This window comes from Sander lucioperca, chromosome 17, assembly GCF_008315115.2.
Source record: "Sander lucioperca isolate FBNREF2018 chromosome 17, SLUC_FBN_1.2, whole genome shotgun sequence".
In the NCBI taxonomy this organism is placed as follows: Eukaryota; Metazoa; Chordata; class Actinopteri; order Perciformes; family Percidae; genus Sander; species Sander lucioperca.
In genome coordinates, this window is record NC_050189.1 from 11250135 (window position 1) to 11270651 (window position 20517).

Genomic DNA, 20517 nt, shown 5'->3' on the forward strand with positions numbered 1-20517 from the left:
AGAACGGGGAAAACAAAAACGTGACTCGCGGGAAACAAGCCCTGGTCTCTGGGGGGCGCGAGACAACAATGGACGGTTGGGTTAAGGAAAACAACAACGGGTAAAGCAAACGTCACACGCGGGAAACGAACTCCGGTCTCTGGGGTGAAAGTCCTGTGTTTTTCCCTCAGACACACATTCTTCCTCTTACGGTTGCTATTGGGCAAGTGTGCGGAGTCAAACGTTTAGCTCCACTCACATTGAGCCACTCCTCGATCTACTGCAGTCAGGGCTTACTTGACTGCGTAAGCAGCGAGGTATTCAGAAATCGTCGAGGAGCTATCAAATAAGCGACATGAGAAGCACCCTATGTGTTGCAGTTGCGGTTAAGGTAATCGTTTAATCGAGGTTGTGTTTGTATATCTGTATACACACAAATGATCTGCCTTTTTTAATAACTGCCTAGTCTCGCATTGCATCGCATTGCATTGTTTATTGGCATTTCTTTGAACCAATCACAATCGTCTTGGGCGTTGCTAAGCACTGGGAAAGACAGCGGTGCCGCTGCAAAATAGCCTCGGGAAAGGACTTGTTTTGGTGGAACATGTGTATGTTCAAAAGTTGTTTTAGTCGTGCAACAGAAAACTCAGATTGGACAGATAGTCTAGCTAGCTGTCTGGATTTACCCTGCAGAGATCTGAAGGGGCAGTTAACCATAGTCGTCATGAATCCACAGGAGTTTAGAATTACAACACGAAGAAAGCCCAAGGCAACGGATATCCGGTCGAAAAGAGTGAAATCCGGCAGAATTTCTGTCCACAACGGAGCAATCCCGGAAGATATAGACTAATAACTGCCTAAAGAGTATGTACAGTACATTGAAGGCTTAATTAAGATAATTAAATAGTATAATTGAATATCATCAGCGTATAGACATTTGGTATTTGTATGTGTTTCTGTGCATGTATAAACATCCATTGAGTTTTCATTATATATGTCCAGACCAGAGGATTGTGCAGGTATGTGTGAGGAGGACGACATGTAAAATGTGGTATGTTAAGCACATTAGTAAATCTGGCCTTCAGTGTCTTGCATAAGTTAATCAATTTTATACATTTAGACTTCTTTTTGAATACACGCTTAGTTGTAGGTATTCATATCAGTAGTTGTATTGACAGATTTCCAACAGAACTAACAAAACGTTCTTTATCATCAGCTTGACAGGAATCAAATGACCTGTAACTAAAACTGGTGCTTATTCAAATCAATGTGTCACCCAGCCCAGCACACCTGCCTGGTCTGTAAATCTGAGTGTGATCTTATACTTTTGTCTTTGTAAGTGAGGACCTTTTTGGAAAGTGTGGACATTTTGTCATTTCCTAGATTAGAGTTAGCGTAAGTGTTGGGGTTAGACACGCAGGTGTGATGATTAGTTATGTATTAGGTCAAGGACATAGAGGTGAAGTGGGGCTGTGATATACAGTCGGTACATTTGAAGGAGATACTCAGACGCAGGAGTCGACAGAGGGAGGAAGACCAGCAACTAATACTGAAGGTTGGTGTTCTTATTAATTTTTTAAAATCATTATGTTTTTATATACACGTTATTGTCAACAACTGAAACGAACAGAAGACATAACTTATCTTTAAGGCTTGACATTTACTTTTTTTGCTCACCAGCCCCTGTGGCTAGTGGTTATACGAAGCTACTAGCCACTCAGCATTTTTACTAGCCACTATTTTGTGGGAAATTTGTTTTGCTACAATTAACTTGAAGAACCAGACTACCAACTATTTTAAATGTAAATGAGCACTGTAAATACCCAAATCAAGACTACATAGAATGTAAAACACTGCAGTTATCAAATATTCAGCTCTGATTAATGTGTGCAAAGCTCCTTTTTGAATAAACACATGCAATCAAATAAGACACAGACATAAAAACTGTAACTTCTTTTATTTTTATTTTTATTACTTTTTTGCACTCCCAGGTAGTACATTACAACTTTTGTTTAACAAACCCAAATCTAACCATTTGGCGGTGCTAATGTGCCCTGCTTATCTTACTGATAGTACTTCAGCACTTACAGTTGATTGACTGTATTTTATAAACTTAGTGGTTTAGCTAAAGACTAACCACATAAACTTTAAAGGAGCACTCCACTGATTTTACAACATCATTATCGGTATACCTAAAATATTTTGTGAGTATACTGATGTTTTTGTGTGTATTTTTCTCCATTTGATTGTCTTTTACTCTAACAGATATGGCAGCAAACTCTTCCTCCTCCAGTGACTCCCTTCTTCAGCCTCACCTTCCTTTTGACATGGATTGCTTCTTCATCAAACCAAACTCCTTCATCTTTACTGCATTCTACATCACTAACATCCTCCTCCTCCTCCCTCTCTGCATCCTCGTCCTCTACCTGGGTCTCCAACGATGGCGGCGACATCGCTCCACCTCCGCAGCAGCAACGACGAGTCATTCAGACAGCTTCACCTACCACATGGTCGCCATGGAGCTGATGGCTGTCTTTGGGTACACCCTCTGCTGCTGTGGTATCTACGAGGATCATGATGATGTATTTATTGTGGGGTACCGTATTTGGAGCTTCAATTGGTACGGAGAGATTTTCTTTAACATGCTGACCTGTGTGGAGCGCTACCTGGCTGTCGTTCATCCCGTCACCTACCTGAGTCTGAGAGGAGAGAGAGGGATCAGAATCAGAAATATCAGCATAGGCTGTGTTTGGCTGCTTTCTTCTGGAACAACAGGTCTGATGAGTTTACATGATGTGTCAATGATTGTGGATTTCAGCCTCTTGATTGTCTCCGTGTTCGTCATTTCCTTCTGCAGTCTTTCTGTTCTCTGCATTCTGATTCGTCCAGGGCCAGGGGAACAGGGCGGGGACAGGGGAAGAGTTGACCAATCAAAGCAGAGGGCTTTCTACACCATCATGGCCATACTGGTAGTGCTGTTGTTGAGATGCTTTGCAAGTATAGTTTTGGCTGTTCTTGGTGTGTCACGTGTTGACTGTGTGATGTCAATAACTGAAATCTGGTTTAATCTCCCCAGTAGTCTGGTGTTACCTCTGCTGTTTCTACACAGAGCAGGAACATTAGCGTGTTGTACACACAACACCGAATGAGGATCAGGATTAGATTTAAATGAAATCTGCAGAAGGTTAATGGACATCCAGGCTTTTATCTCAGAGAGGCAAGAGAGAATACAAGAAACATCAGTAACCTAGGACCAGGCTTTAACGGGACATATATATATATATATATATATATATATATATATATATATATATATCAACCCAGGCCATCAATGGTCACGTCGTTTAATCTATTGATTTGTGTTCACGGGGACGTTTTTCTCGTTTTTTTCGTGGTGGCCAGCACGAAAATGTGAAGTAATGTATTTCAATAGGAAGCATATTTCGTGATCACAGAACGAATACGGTAGGGAGTAGTATGAAAAGCCGAAAATCCACATAGGGAGGTTGAATGGGTCAAACAATATAGGACTTTCACCCGGGAGACCGGGGATCGTGTCCTGCGTGTGGCGTTTTTTTTTTCCCAGTTGTTTTCCTAATCACAAGCATCCCGTTATTGTCGCCCGTCCCCCGCAGCTGTCTCCCGGCGTGTGAGGCATCCTTTACCCGTTGTTTTTTTCCGAAACCCAAGCTCTGAATAGATGGTTCCCATTTCGTGCTGGCCACCACAAAAAAAAACAAGATAAACGTGTTGTTGTACACGAATCAATAGATTAAAAATAACGTGACAATTACACAAACTGCTGTGAGACCGTGTTGTGTATATATATATAGCAAATAAATATGCACAGCAAATACAGCATAATTTACCTCTTTTAGTAAATTGATATTATTCAAATGCTGTACATGCATGTTTATTCAGGCTGTTCTTATGAACCATTCGTACATATATCTACTAAAAGTAATGCACTGTAATACGTATTTGGAGGTTGTGGTGGATGGGTGGACCTTCCACTTCCGGGATTGCTCCGTTGCCGCCGAAATATCCATTGTATGTCCTTTTTTTCAATCGGATGTCCATTACCTTCTGCTTCCTTTGTGTTGTGATTCTAACCTCCGGTGGATTTCTGAGGACTAGGGTTAACTGCTCCTCAGATCTCTGCAGGGTAAATCCAGACAGCTAGCTAGACTATCTGTCCAATCTGAGTTTTCTGTTGCACGACTAAAACTACTTTTGAACGTACACAAGTTCCTTCCAGAGGCTATTTTGCAGCGGCTCCATCTGGAGCTTAGCGCCGCCCAAGACGATTGTGGTTGGTTTAAAGAAATGCCAATAAACCAGAGCACGTTTTTCTCCCATCCAGGAATGTTGTGTGGACTAGCCAGACCATCCCATTCCCAAGCCATTGGACGCACAAAACAGACCTGACACCTGCCGGAACCAATAAGAGAAGAACGCGCCGGAGTAGAATAGTATTTAAACTGTTTAGACAAAGGATTCGGGGCTCAGTTTGCGGAGCTTTAAGAGCGAAGTAAACTGTTACCCACAGCTGTGTATTCCTGTACCCTTTTTCTGCCTTATTGCTTGGAAATAAATCTTGAACAGAAGGAGAGAAGTTGTAGACTTTTTATCTGAAATTGGAGTGACTTTTTACCTTCTTCTCAACGAACGAACACGCTGACACCGTGCAGCTGAAGGAGTTGCTAACTCCGCCTATGCAGCTGATGAATTCATGTGACGCTTCAGAGGAAAGGACGTCTCATCCCTCTAAAACACATTTCCTTGGTTACTCTCACCTCCCATGATTTCCTCGCGTATCTCCCATGCCTCCTCGTGGGAGGGACTTAGATGCAAGGAAGGGAGGCAAGTGGAGGAGTTGAGGAGGCAATTTAAGCAACATGAGAAGGAGCCCTTTTGTCGGCTAAACTCAACTAGCAACACTTCTGAAATGACTGACAGCTCATGATGCTCTGAAGCCAGCTCGCAGTAACCTTTTGTCAGCTAAATTTAATTGTAAAGACCTCAAAATTCTTTCATTGTGAGAGGTTGTCACATGACCAGGCAGGCGCTTGCCTAATTTCATAGGATATCTTACAAATGGGTGTGCATACGTTTTCATACGATATCACACTAACCCGTTCATGAGAATGCGTTGGTATATTACACTGTATATAGTATATAAGTATAGTAAAATAGTTGGTATTAGATGGTTACTGCACAGTATTTTGTTTCAGATAAGATTTCTTTAGATTTAGTTGAGTGTGATGCTTCCTGTGGAGAGGCTTGACTTACAGCACACATACTCTACATACAGGAACCACAAAGATGTGATTAATGGCTGTATACTCGGAAAAAACAGCGGGCTGGGATTGCCTCCATATGGCTCTCACAGACCATTCCGCACTACGTGAAATACCTACGTTTTTGCACAGCCACATGCAAAAACATGCACACACAGCGAGACCGGCTATCAAAACAAAGAACAGACAGACACAGAGGAAGTACAGCTCCTTTAAAATAACATGAACATGTAAAACAGTAAATTACTCTTTTAGTTTGAATACACGGCAGGCTTTGACTTACTTTAAATTATGTCAACTGTCCATCTAATGGACCGATAAAATAAACTCCAGTTGGATCGATGTTGTGGTAGAAATGAAGGCATGTTATTTTAATATTAAGTTGTCTGATGGTGTGATTATACAATAATGTAGTTACCATAAAGCTGAGTGAAATGTAAAGAGATTTGTTTGTATGTAGTACCAAGATCTTCTCTGATGTCAGATTTGGGTTGTAATAAAACATATATTCAAGTATATACAACTGAGGCTCACCGCATTTGTTCTATTCATCATCAAAAATGTGTTGTTGAAACATTTAAAAACTGACACCAATGTCTGTTCAAATGTTGGAACTACTTTTACAAGATGTCTGTTTAAAATGTGTTGAGATATTTTAACTGGACACAAATGGTATCATGTAGTGGTCAGTACTGTAATCACTAATCAGTAATGCAACAATATAATAATGCTCATTAAACTCATATTCAAAAAAAGGAAGAAATGTAGGATACTTAGGAGAGAGAGAGAGAGAGAGAGAGAGTCGATATGGGGTCTGTGGTATACAGCCAGTAGGCTACAATTTGATACTAAGACACAGGAGTCCACAGAGAGAGGAAGACCAGCAACAAATGCTGATAAGGTCGTTGTTATTACTTTTTAATATCATCTTCTTATATCCACATTATTGTGAAACAGACAGAAGACAAACGTTATATATCTGACACTTGCACAGTTGATTCTGTATTTTATGATATCAGTAGTCTTCATAGCCCAATCCGTCCACAAAGTTTAGGGGCGCAATACTAATGATTTAGTTTGAAGTTCAGACTCTGAAGCAGACCTGTGTGTCTCTTAGTGTCCACTCTCTCTGTAAAACAGAGATGAGCAGCGCTCCTTCCCTGGTCTGTTCCTCTTCAGGTCATCATAATGGACGCTCTGCTGTGGGCAGGCTGCGGCAGATGTGTCGCCTTTGTGTTCTGTGTTTATCTGCAGTAGTTTCGGTTTTCCACTGCTGATGTACAACCACTTCAACACAGATGGGATGAGTTGAATGTGAACAAAATTTTGAACATGAGCAGAAATCTCTGTTGCTCATTCCTGCTGGTTTATTCCTTTCATGTCTTCTGGTTTTCTAGTGGTTTGTGGTTTTTGTTTTTGATTTGTCTTGGTTTGGACTGCCTCCCTAGCTGCCTACCTCAGGACACCTTCATTTGTAAGTCTTTTTTTAATAAAATCCTTTACTCTGCGTTTTGGGGTCCGAGCCTCACAATCCTGACAACATCTGAGCTATTAAAGTCCAGGGCTTTATTAATTACTTTAAAATGAATTAATGTATCATTGAGGTGATTAATTGTCACATATTTTAGGAGGTTACTTCCCCAACAAAATACGCGAAGAGGAGTGAAGAGTAAGTCATGCCTAGACTAGATGTGTGCTGACTCAGATATAATTAGAAAAGTTGATCTACAGGAGAAGAAATAGTTGAAAGTAATACAGAATGCCTGAGAGCCTTTCTGCTAAATATTCCATTATGTTTTTTATATTTGTATTGTAATCTATGTTCACCTTTACATAAAGATATTTCCAGCACAAATTGCTTCAGAAGAAGAATAGGGGAGTGTATATATTATATATTTAGAGCTATAGGCTGCTATAGTCAGGCACGTGCACACATAGACATCAAAAGGGGCTTGAGCACCTGCCCTTTTTTTTCCTCAATAGAAAGTGCCCTTTTTTGTGGATGCATGTTTTTTTTGTTTTTTTTTTATAGATCCTATATATATTACTGTTTGATGATCACATCAAACAGTAATATATATAGGCTATATTCATATGAACGTTATGATGATCACAGATATATAGCCCATACATCATTTGGCTACACTGTCACAGATTAACAACGGCCTAATTAAAACAATCATTGGAGAACGAGGACAACGTTATAGTTTGAAATGATAACATCCTGTTGAAGACCGTTGGAAATGGTTAAACTACAGTTTTAAGCACCGTCCTCTGCTTTATCTCACAGTTCATCTCAGATCATAAATACTATAGTAGACTCATGCTTCTTTGTTCTTCCTCAGTTTGTTATGGTTGTGTGGTTGTGTATGTTTCTGTTTCCTGTTTTATGTTGGTAGTTTGATTTTCTGTTTAGTCTTGTCTGGTATATTCCTGTCTTGTATTTTCCCGCCTGTTTGATTGTTCTGCACCGCCCTGATGTGTTCCACCTGTTGTGTCACCTGTCCCTTGTTAGTCCTCGTTACCTGGTTTATTTAGTCTCTGTGCTGGAGAATTCTAGCCGTTGTAGTAATGTGTGATAGCTGGCACTCTAGGCTCGATGCTTTTAGGCTCTTGTCGGATTATTGTGTTTATGTTCAGTGTATCTCGTTTGCCTTTGTCAATGGATTGCTGGCTACTGTTCTGTGTTTTGCCTACATCAACTAGCTGTTCCCATGACCTCCAGTCTGTCAGCTCTACAGCTACCTGTTCAGCAGGCACCCCTGACTACAAGCAATTCTTTAAGGGTACCCGCCTAGCCATATTCCCTGGGACCCGTGGAGGCCGAAGATGGAGAAAGGGACAAAATGGCTCCCGACGCCATGCCCTGCTTCAACCTCTCTTCAGCCCACAGTCCTCGCTGACCAGTGTTCCTGAACTGACCAGTGTTACAGAGCCTCAGTTGTCCAGTGTTCCAGAGCTGACCAGTTTTCCAAAACTGACCAGTCTTCAAGAATCCCCGCTGATGTGCAACTTTCCAGAACCCCAGCTGACGTGCAGCGGTCCAGAACCCCAGCTGACGTGCAGCGGTCCAGAACCCCAACCGACGTGCAGCGGTCCAGAACCCCAGCTGACGTGCAGCCTTCCCGAACCCCAGCTGACCTGCAGCCTTCCAGAACCCAGCTGACCTGCAGCCTTCCAGAACCCGGCTGACCTGCAGCCTTCCAGAATCCCAGTTGATGAACAGTTCTCGCGAGCCTCGGCTGATGACCAGTTCTCCAGAGGCTCAGCTGATGACCAGCCTTCCAGAGCCTCAGCGGACCCGCCTACCAGAGCCTGAGTGGACCAGCCTACCAGAGCCTGAGTGGACCCGCCGTCCAGAGTCTTCGATTACCGCTCTCCCAGAGTCTTCGATGTCAGCCCTCCAGAGAGTCTTCGACGTCCTGTTCGGCCGCCAGAGGGGTTTTGCCTTCGCCGCTGGCCTCATGAGATTCCTCGACGTCCTGTCTTGGCCTCCAGAGGGGTTTCACTGTTGTGCTCGGCTTCCAGAGAGGCACCGTCTTCATCATCCTGCTCGGCTGCCAAAGGGGATTCGGTCATGGCTGCCGGCCTCCAGAGAGTTTTCGCTGTCCTGCTCGGCCACCAGAGGGGTTCCTCCTTCACTGCTGTCCGCAGTCCTGGACCCCGTGCTTAGCTGGCCGCAGCACTTCTGTCCCCATTTCCCGACTTCCCACTGTCCTCAGTTCCCAAGCCCCATTGACTGTTTTCCTCCCTTCGCCCCTCCGGGGTTGACTTGTGTTTGTCCCTCCTCTGGCCCCCCTTCACCCTCCCTGGATTGACTTTTGTGCCATTGTTTTTGGATGTCTGGGATCTGTCCCTTTGGGGGGGTACTTTTGTGGTTGTGTATGTTTCTGTTTCCTGTTTTATTTTGGTAGTTTGGTTTTCTGTCTTGTCTGGTTTTACTTCCTGTCTTGTGTTTTCCCGCTTGTTTGATTGTTCTGCTTGTTTGATTGTTCTGCCCTGATGTGTTCCACCTGTTGTGTCACCTTTCCCTTGTTAGTCCTCTGGTTAGTTACCTGGTTTATTTAGTCTCTGTGCTGTCTTTGTCTCCTGTCGGATTATTGTGTTTCTGTTCAGTGTATCTTGTTTGTCTTTGTCAGTGGATTGCGTGCCACTTTTCCTGTTTTTGGGATTCTGCCTGTTCCTGTTTTGGAATTTTTCCTTCTGTTTGGTATGGAATTTATGTATTAAAAATCCTTGAGCTCACTTGTGTGTCTGCCGTCTCTGCACTTGGGTCCTACATCCTCTGAAACTGTAACACAGTTGAAAAACTCAGAAATACATCACTGTAGCTGCTTATTGTCAGTCCTCTGGTCAGTCATGTGTAGTAAGTAACACAGAGGAAGAAGTATGAAGAGACTGTATATGTTATCTCTCTGTCCTGTAATAAGTGAGCTTGTGTGTGTGCATGCGGGTGTGCGTGCACATGCGAGTGCATGTGTGTGTGCAGGCTGGGTGTTATGCAGACAGGCTGGGCAGACTGGACCAGCAACTTTTTATGCTTCCAACCCAGGGTGCGTCAGGAGACGGTCTCTTTGGCCTGCCTACGTATTTGCCCTTTTTTCCGCTGCTTGACACTTCATAGACAAGCTCCAAGGTGTGGTTGGTGTTTGGATTTTCTCGTTGACTCTTTACTGGCTGCCTTCATGCACAGAAGAAATCAAACACAAACTGGAATTCTGTCAAACACAAACTGGAACTATCTCACTAGATAACTGTGTCCTCAGGACTCCTGGTTTGGATCTTAACTGACTGAAGACACACAAGGTAATGTGTGAATGTGTTGATGTTGGTGTTGTCATGATATGAATCCTGTTGTACAGATTTAGTGTGTGAGGGTTGGTGGATTAGACCAGAAGTTAACAGATAATAATGTGGTCGGTTCTCTCAGTAAAGAGACAATTCAACAACAACAGTTTAACACACATTTGATTGATTGAAGACAGATCATCCTGAAACCTGATCCACATAAAAAGCTGCTCTATGAGACTTTAAACAGCAGCTGGAACATTTAGTAAAGAGTCGATTCAATATGACAGCATGAGGTTGTTTGATTGTTGACTGTTTCTATATTGTCTGTTATATAGGCTATTGTTTATATGGAATACCACACTTTATGAGTTACTACTTGACTCAGATAGTTGGCGATTTTTTTTCAGTTAAATTTTTCTTTCTTTAAACATGGACTAATGCATGGCCTCGGTGATAAGTGGTGTAGGTTGATGAATAAAGACGTTAGTGGTATCTTCCTCGTTCTTCTGACAAATGGCGCCATCTTGTGACATACATACATTACTGTAGCTGGCATTCAGTCCTCTGATCAGTCATGTGTTATAAGTAACACAGAGGAAGAAGTATAAACAGACTGTATATGTTCTCTCTCTGTCCTGTAATAAGTGAACTCTGATCTCATGTGTTTGTGACTCTTCACCTCTGTCTCCTCTCACAGGGAGAAGATGATCTGCAGCATCCTGCTGCTCATCATCCTGACCTCCTGTGTCTCTGGTTAGTTTACAGCTTCACTTTATTATCCACTAACACTAAACAAAGAATCACTAAAGTGTCCACAGAAACATGTGGAGATGGAGTTTAAAGTTGTCAGTGTGTCTGCTCCTCACTTTCCCTCTCTGTCTCCTCAACAGGAACATTTGTAGTGAATGTGACCCAGACCTCCTATCAGGCAGAGGAGAACCACGACATCACACTGGAGTGGACCTTCACAACCAACCCTCACAGTTCCTCCAACTATCTTTTTGTCTTCTGTGAACTGTTAACTGATCTCAGATCCTCAGTCCTGTTTCGTCTCCATAAAGGAGTTGAGGTCCCAGAGTCTCAGGATGAACAGTTTGCAGGACGAGTCCAGTGGGACAAAGACGTCCTCAGAGAAGGACAACTCAGACTTTATGTGTCCACACTAAGGACTGAAGACTCAGGACTGTACGTGTGTGATGTGATCTTAAATTATAGGAGTAACTCTGGTAAATGTCAGCTCAATGTCACTGGTAAGTTGATTCAGGAGAACTTTCTTAACGGGTTCAATTCAGCAGCTTTTTAGATAAATAAGAAGGAAGGACTTCCACGATCCTTAAACTTCCAACTGTTTTATTGAAATGTTTTTCTTCACATGAATGAAACAGATGTGTTTGGTCTCTTTACAGCAGCGAGGGATCGGTCTGAACCTGAGACACCAAACACAACAAGTCCACCACAACCAGAGAGTCGGGGAAGGATCGGCCTCTACTGTGGACTGACAGCAGCTCTGCTGGGTTTTTGTTTCTGTCGTTGTCTGCTGAGAGAACAAGAGTTCTCCTCGAAGTTTAAAGGTGGATTGAGAAAAAGTTACAGTTCAGCAGGTGGATCAATGGAAACCGTTTCATCAACAACTTCAAAAAGACAGAGACACAGAAATTACGAAGGTGTTTGTTAGAAGTCTGAAGGACACAAAGATCAGATGCTGACAGCAAATTAACTTTGGGCTCACAGAATAAACCAACAGGTTCATACTGACAGCATGTCGAGCAGTTCAGCTTTTAAGTTCAATAATCACTTCATTGAAATACCCTCCACGATACAAAGCAGGCTGTCGCTTACACAGTGGCACTCATAAGTTTATGAACCCATGCTAAAGTTGACTAAAAAGAGGAATAAAAAAAATCTTCTTTTGGAAATTAAAATAGCCCCACATCATCACATACCCTTCACTATACCTAGAGATTGGCATGGTTTTATTTCAGTTAGCCTAATAGCTGGTATGATTTGCATTGAGAGATGATTTTATGGAAAGTACCCCATTCTAATCTCTAGGTATGGTGAAGGGTATGTGATGATGTGGGGCTATTTTAATTCCAAAGGCCAAGGGAACTTTATCAGGATGCAAAGTATCCTGGATCCATGAAATAACTGGCCTTTAAAAATAAAAATCTGCCTGCCTCTATAGGAATCTAACATAGGGGTGTATTTACTTATGCCCCCTGTATTTTAGGGAAGAACATTTATTTATTTACGATACATTATTCATTCACAACGAGAATTGGTGTCCTTAAATGTTGGATTTTTCCTCATTTTTTTTTAATTAAGGCATTAAGATCAATTTCCAAAAGATGATTTTTTTATTCCTCTTTTTAGTCAAATTTAGCATGGGTTTGTCATGTCTTGTCCCTGTGTGAAGTGTCTGTGTTTTAGTTGGTTTCATGTTTTCTGTTTGTTTTCATGGACTTCCTGTTTTATTTTGATATCCTGTTTGCATACATTCCTGGTCACTTGTCTTCCTGTCTTTGTTTGTTTCCCGCCTTTTATGATTACCTCTCCCCACCCTAATGTGTTGCACCTGTATCTCATTGTCTCCCCTGTCTTGTGTATTTAGTGTGTGTATGAGTCTTCCCCTCACCCCAGTGTAGGTTGCCTGTTCCTCTGTGTCAGCTTCTGAGCGATTCCTTGTGTTTCTTGTGATCCTGGTTCCCTGTGTTATCGACCATTTCCTGTTTCTGGACTACTCTGCCTGTTGTTTTGGATATTGTCACCCGTGAGTTTTATGTGACCATTGCCTGTTTTTGGACTTCCCCTTGCCTTTTGTTTTTGGGCACTGTTGCTTGTGATTATTAGCTTTGCTAATAAAACCATTGAACTGTACTACTTGAGTCGTGCTATTGTGGGTCCCTTTACCTGTGGTGGTGACAGGGTTCATAAACTTATGAGTGCCACTCTATGTGCAATTGTTGAAACCTTTTTCAATGTAAAGCTCTATGAGATCAGTTTTCATAACAAACATATCCACTAGTATTTCTATCCTGTCTATCATGTAGTTGACTCCTGCAGGATGTAATGAAGCCTTCATGTTAACTGAAGATCCTTCAGATCTGCATCAAACTGTAGCAGCACACAGGAAGTGAAGGCATCTTCTTCATGAAAACGAATTCATTCATGTTTTACACACTGAAATGTTTCTCATGTATTTCAATTCATCACTTGAACAATTGAAGACGTTCAACTTAAGGAATCCTTTTTGATAATTTTAACTAAAAGTTCAATTAAATGCTGACTGTGATATCTGAGAATGTTGCAGCTCTAACTGATCATATTGAACTTCTGATGAATTGGAACCACGAATTGGAGAAACATCTTTATTTGTATATATTATCTTTTATACTATACTTGTTGTACGTGTCCTTATTGCACCGTGGGTCAGAGAGAAACGTATTTTCAATAGCTCTGAATGTCTGGCACATTTTGCAGAATCGACAAAGTTGACTTGATTTGATCCACTGAGTGGTTCAACTTATAATTTAAATGTTCAGAGGTTATATATATGAAAACAGTTTCACAATACATTCACAGTAAATAATAAATATTAAGGTATATTTCACATTATAGAAAATGCGCCCCAGGTTGCTGATTTGTGTCAGTCTGGCAAGAGATTTCAGGAAAGTGGCTGCATGTGTCCGACAATGCACAAAACATCAACACCAGTACAAGCCTACAGCTGTCCGCGAACACGGAGTGTGGAAAGTGTGTCAGAGCCAGTAAAAGGGTCATCTGTTAACTAAATATTAATATATATGGCTGTTCAAGATGGCCGCCGATGAACCGTTTGAGATCTTGTTTGAACTGTGTCCTGGTACGAGGGCAGCGTTGTGTAGCTCACAAAGGGCAGCTGAAAGATGTCAACAATGTTAAGAGCTGTTTAAAACTACTGAATGAGGTTGGTGAGAATGCTCCTCGCTTTGTGTCCTATCACTTGGATGATTTACCATCAGTGACTTTTAATAGCCTCGATGTCTCTTGTCTGGTTAATATGATTGATCGTCTAAGTGTGGAGTTGGCCTCCATGAAAAATACTGTGAGTAAGCAGTCAACGGAATGTGAGAACCTTCGTGGAATAACTACAGACATTAGCAAACGACTGAGTGTGATTAAGCAACCCAGTGCCAGCAAGGGGAATGCAGCCACAACCATGGCTAGTGAGGAGGCTCAGCTCCATGGACCAAGTCACAGGGAGCTTGCACCCGGACCCTCTGTGTTGCCCGTCATTGAGGAGACAGCTGGCGGGGGGATTGAGGTGGTGATGTCCCCTGCATGGAGCCGTGTATTAAAGTATGGCAAGCGCAAGCAACATTCTGGAAAACGATCGGTTGCTGCAGTACAGAACAAGACCAGTATGAATCCTCCCAGAGAGAAGAAGATCTATGGAATAGTTGGAACTGGTGTAGTGGAGAACATACATGCAGTGACAACCAAGCTGGTGAGTATGTTCGTGATAAAGCTTGCTCCTGACCTAGACTCAGCGACTCTGGCTAGTTATTTAAAAGAACAACTTTCCAGAGATGTGACTTGTCAGAGGATTGACTGAGTATACTCGCTATAGCTCTTTCAAAGTTACAGCTGAATGCAAGGAAGTAGCAGAGATATATGCGCCGCAGCTGTGGCTAGAAGGGACCTACGTAAGGCGCTTCTATGAGAAGCGCAAGCCTAGGGCTGCGGCAGGGGCTGGTATAAAAGCACCACTTGACACAGAGAGGAGTGCGCCTGAGCCAAGGGTGTCCCATGCATGTTAAAAACTGCTATGAGAGTTGTTTTTTAACGCACTGTTATTGACAAGCTCTTTGAGAATGCTGATGTGGTGTGTTTGTAAGAGACTTTTTTAGCTATTCAAGATCTGGATAAACTTAATATTGTGCATAATGATTTCCATGGAGCAGGGGAATCCACGACAGACTTAAACACCAGAATTCTGCGTGGCAGGATCCCAGGAGGTGTGGCCATATTCTGGCAGAAGAAACTTGACCTTTTGGTCACTGTGATCAGGTTAGATGTGGACTGGTGCATAGGAATTAAGGTGGTGCATAATAAGAATGTTTTTATAATCTTAAATGTATACACTCCTTATGAATGTCACAAAAAAAATGAGTACTTGAATAAGCTTGCTTCTATAAGGTCCTACATAAGGGAAAGTGAATATACATCCATATTTGTTTTGGGGAATCTGAATGCTGTTATATATAAGATAGCAATTCACTTTTTGGTCAACACTTGATGCAATTTTGCACAAAAGATGACCTGCAATATTACAAGTTACTGACTGATGTGCACTTGAGAAATATTGAGTTACCTGTTGATGCAATTATGTGTGTGGATAGCAGCTGTAAGAATGTAAGTCACAATAATGACCTATGTGCAATGTATGATAGAATTGTGAACTGTTTAGTTGATGGAAGTGTACCACTAAGAAGTAAAGTGGTGAAACAACACATTGTAAGACCAGGGTGGAATGACTATGTCCATGATGTTCATATGGAAGCAAGAGATGCATTTAGAAGATGGGTCTTAGCAGGCAAACCTAGGCATGGCCCAGTCTGTGGGCATAAGGTACGGTCTAATGCTAGCTTCAAATATGCTGTGCGTTTTATAAAAAGAAATGAGCAGACTATGAGGGCGAACTCTATGGCAAGAAAGTTACAAACTAATAATGTTTATGAGTTCTGGAAGGAGGTGAAAGTGGTTAACAACAGCAAAATGCCACTGCCTTCTAGTATTGATGGCATTACTGAACCTGAAAACATTGCAGAGCTATGGAGGAGACACTATGAGAACATTTTCAACTGTGTGAATAGTGATGTGTTTAACATAGGAGAGATACCTCACAGTGATGGTGTAGTCATCAGGCCAGAGGAAGTATGTTATGCTATTGACAAACTTAAAATGAATAAAGCCTGTGGGTAGGATAGAACAACAGCAGAACATCTGAAATACGCTGGTCAAACTATTTCAGTTTTACTTGCTCTATGCTTTTCTGGGTTAATGAAGTATGGCATACTCCCTGGATCCATGTTATCTGTCTTGCTAGTACCTGTAGTTAAAAATAAGACTGGTAAATTAACTAGTATAGATAACTATAGACCTATTGCACTTGCAAGTATACTATCCAAGGTGCTAGAGGGGATCCTTATGGATAGGCTTGCAGAATACATAGCATCAACAGATAACCAGTTTGGTTTTAAGAACAAGCATGGAACTGATATGTGTATTTATGCACTTAAAAAAATTGTCCATAGGTACAGATCACGTAATAGCACAGTCTTCATGTGTTTCTTGGATGCGTCAAAGGCTTTTGATCGTATCAATCATGGGAAACTGTTTGGTAAACTACATGAGCGTGGTGCCCATAGGGCACCAAAAAATCTTAACATTAGGGCACCAAAATGGCTAGCAGCGGCACTGGGTACGGAGCTGGGGTCAGCTGAAAAAGAAACTAAACTGTGTGCACAGAACAAAAATCCGTTCCCTCGGTTTTATAAACTGTTCGCACAGATTAATAATCTGTGCCCTCGGTTTTATAAATGTGAGCAAAGTTAGAAAGATATTCACAGATTCAAACTTCTGGGATCAGTTACTCTATAGAGAAATGTTATTAATTCACAAACGACGCATCTTTGCTAACGTAGTAAGGTAAACAATCATTTTCAAGTGAGACGGCAGTAAAACGAGTGCTTAGGGAACTAAAACGCTGACACAAAAATATTTATTAATGTAATGATTAAATAAGGTAGTGTCTCCAAACTTACTTCAGTTTTAACTTGTCTCCTGCTAGTTGTACTACAGCACTTTAGAGCTTAGATCGGCCCAAAAAATCAAGCCCGAACCTGCCCGAGCCCGAGCCCGGCCCGGCCCGACACATTAACTGTAATTATGAGCCCGAGCCCGATTTAAACCCAACAATTTTTTAATACATGGGCCGTTATAACTGACGTTCTCAACTACAATTCAGAGTTGTTTGAACTGCAGAAATCTGTTTAGAATAATACAACAAGGACGAAGCCTGTAAACTGCTGTTTGTTTAGAATGGAACGGATCGCAAGTGGATCCGAATGAAGAAACGTAAAAAAAAGAAACAATGATGAACAACATATTGTTGTCACTGCCCAGGACTTGTTTAAACTGCTTCCATACCTCCGACTTTCCTCCACACTTAATTCTCCTGTTTTTCTTTTTTTCTTTACATCTTCAAGCTCTCGGTGTGATGCGTGCGAGAGGAGGAGACTTTGCGCATGACACGTGCTGCATTTTGTAACTGCAGCCTAACTTTTGTACACATTTGTTACTTTTATATAGCCTATATATATTTATAATATTTCTGATTATGGCATAGCTATCTCCCCACCCAAATAGGATAATAAGGTAATGGATAAAAAAAAAAAAAAAAATTGCTTGATCAAGGGTCTGGCCCAGGCCCGGTCCGGCCCGGGCCCGGCCCGGCCCGAGGATGTGGCGGAAGATAACGGCCCGAGCCCGACCGACCCGGGCTCGGGCTTGGGCCAAGAATCTAAACTCTACAGCACTTACCTTTTAAAAAATACGTTTGGAGCTGCTGTCTGGTGCTCGAAAACGGACATCAGAGCATCGCTGCATGTAACGCTAGTTAACATTACCATTATCAGCAGGTAACATTAGCCAGTACTTGCTTAAATATGGTTAAATGCTGAAACTAAATGGTGTAAGGTTAAAATGTGGCAGTATTTCACTGGAACTGATTCCAACGCTGGAACACCCTACAGTCTGCAGTTAAAGACTCAGAGTTGTTGGAGAAACAACACATAATTTAACGGTATGTTCAGTTACATTTGGTAAATTAGTGGTGCATTCAATGTTATTGTAAAAATACCCTTAAAATAAAATACCCTTAAAATACCCTTTTATGATTGGAATATTGAATGGTAGATATAAATGAAAACACATACCCAAGTACTTGTTTGACTGCCATTGCATTATTGCATATTTGTTGAGTGGTAGGGTGACAACCGAAAGCCAGAGTTTTACTACAACATTCACTATAAAAACACTATAAAGGACAATTAAAAATGAGAACCCACGACAGATCATATATCTGTAGAATAAAACTGGTCTGTAATACAAAAATTATTTTCTTAAAGGCATAATCTGTCATTAATGTAATCAATCACCCAACAACAAGTTTAAAACACAAGAATAAAAACCTTTTACTTCCAGAGTGATTGTCAGGTCTTTTTATATACAGATGTACACTAGAACAGATAGCGAAAGTCAAAACAGGGCTTTATCTTCAAATGGGATCAAATAAAAAAGCAAGCTGCTTATTTTCCATCTTAAGTCAAACTATAAATATTATATACAGTTAATAAATGGACCAGTTTATATTATTAGGGCCCGAGCACGAAAGTGCAAAGGAACCTATTGTTTTTGCTCAGATTATTTTTACCAATTCTGCACGAAAACTCACAAAGATTTGCACAACTGGTGAAAATTGCAAAGATTCCCAAAAAAGTACACATATCCACCACTAGGTGGCGCTATTGCAGAAAAAAAAGCATTTGGCCCTATAACTCCCAAACCGTACATCTCACATTCAAAAACCATATATTTTCGCGTTCCCTGGATCCAGCTGAATCTCCTGATGTAGGCCATGCCCATTTCCGCCTAGACTTTTATGCGTGAAAAATCGCGGTTTATCGAAAACCTACTTTGCCGAACTCCTCCTAGACCGTGTGACCGATCTGCACGAAACTTGGCAGGTAGCATCACCAGACGGACCTGACAAAAACTCATTCAAAGAATTTTTATAGGATAAAAATTGCACATATTACGCACAAACTAATTTGTGTAGCTAAGAATGTAAACACCAACTTTTACATATCTCGACCAAAATAATTGCTATCAACGCAATACTTAAGATTCTTGTTTGCCATGACCCTCTGGAGATGCCCCACACATTTTACGAAAATTGGCCACTAGGGGGCGCTACAATTACATAAAGTTTATAGCTCATGAACGGTTCATCCAATTTTTACAAAATTTGATGGGTACCATCTAGGGCCACTCATGAGGCCATCTCTAGAGTGGGGTACTGATTGGTCAAAGTGGGCGTGGCCTATGGGACCCTAATTGGTTTTAGCTCTTGGGCACATTTTTTACAGCCTCAGTATATATGAAAACTCACAAAAATTGGCACCCACATAAACACCTGGGAGCTTTGCGAGACTGTACAGCGATTTGGTCCAAACCTGTAATTGGGCTCCATAGTGCCCCCTAATGCCTGGAAGGCCTTAACTTGGACATAGTTGCTCTGATCTTCACCAGATTTAATACCCATATTGCTCTAATCATTGTGGACATATTTCCCATTTACCGTCATTAGCTCCGCCCAACCAGAAGGCGGCCATTTTTAATTATGCATTTTTCATGTGTTTTACATTCTTTCGAACTCGTCCTAGGCCGTGATTTCAATCTTCTTGAATCTTTGCAGGTAGTATCTGTTGACCCTCATCTTCCTGTCTAAACAGGAAGTTGCGTTATCTTGGCAACAATTATTCCGATTGCCCCGAACCTTGACAAGATTTGTTTGTCATGGCTGGTTTAGCATCGGTGCCAAACGTGGCGTCAATCGGCCATTCGATGGCGCTGTTATAATTTTTTTTAATTAATCAGCAAAATATTGATATATGGGAAACCTACTCTGTCTAACTTCTCCTGGGGCGTGAGTCCGATCGGAACGAAAACTGGCATATAGACTCGGAGGACCCTCGTGACAAAAAGTTATCAAAAGAATTTTAATAGCTATAACAATGCGCAAGTTACAGAGGACCAACTTCCTGTAGGTGGGTGTCGAAACAGGAACGGCTGTATCTTGCACACGGCTATTCCGATGGACGCAAAACTTAAGACAGTTTTTCCTCATGTGCCAATGAGGCTGTGTGCCAAATATGGCATCAATCGGCCTTTAGATGGCGCTGTTTTCATTTTTTTTATAATTAGCAAATTGGCTCTGAGCGAAACCTACTTTTTTTTAACTCCTCCTAGAGCGTGAGTCCCATCTGCACAAAAATGTACACGTAGACTTGGTGGACCCTCATGACAAAAACTTATCAAAAGAATTTTGATAGCTAACACAATGCGCAAGTTACAGAGGACCAACTTCCTGTAGGGGGCTGTCGAAACAGGAAGTTGCATATCTTACCAAGATTTATTCCGATTGACACCAAACATGACACAGTTGTTCCGCATAGGGGCTCAAGCATCCATGCCAAATTTAGAGTGAATCGGCCATTAGATGGCGCTGTTAGAATTTTTTTATTAATAAGCCACATTGCGATATATGGGAAACATACTTTGTCTAACTCCTCCTGGGCCGTGAGTCCAATCTGCACCGTTTTAGCTATCAAAAGAATTTTGA

At 41.6% G+C, this 20517-nt stretch overlaps 1 protein-coding gene across 8 annotated transcripts in view; it reads left to right on the forward strand.

The window, feature by feature from the left end:
- Positions 1–11860, forward strand: part of LOC116060419 — a 236379-nt gene extending 224519 nt beyond the window's left edge. Inside the window, exons 1-4 of one of the 8 annotated variants that reach the window (XM_035993573.1) lie at positions 6624–6753; positions 10768–10823; positions 10961–11320; positions 11477–11852. In XM_035993573.1, the coding sequence (XP_035849466.1) occupies positions 10775–10823; positions 10961–11320; positions 11477–11745 (678 nt within the window). In that variant the 5' untranslated portion in view covers positions 6624–6753; positions 10768–10774 and the 3' untranslated portion in view covers positions 11746–11852. Of the gene's footprint in view, positions 1–6623; positions 6754–10001; positions 10086–10767; positions 10824–10960; positions 11321–11476 lie in introns of those variants that run through there. The other 7 variants (XM_035993572.1, XM_035993576.1, XM_035993570.1 and 4 more) reach the window with 7 other exon arrangements.
- The last annotated feature ends 8657 nt before the right edge of the window (positions 11861–20517 follow it).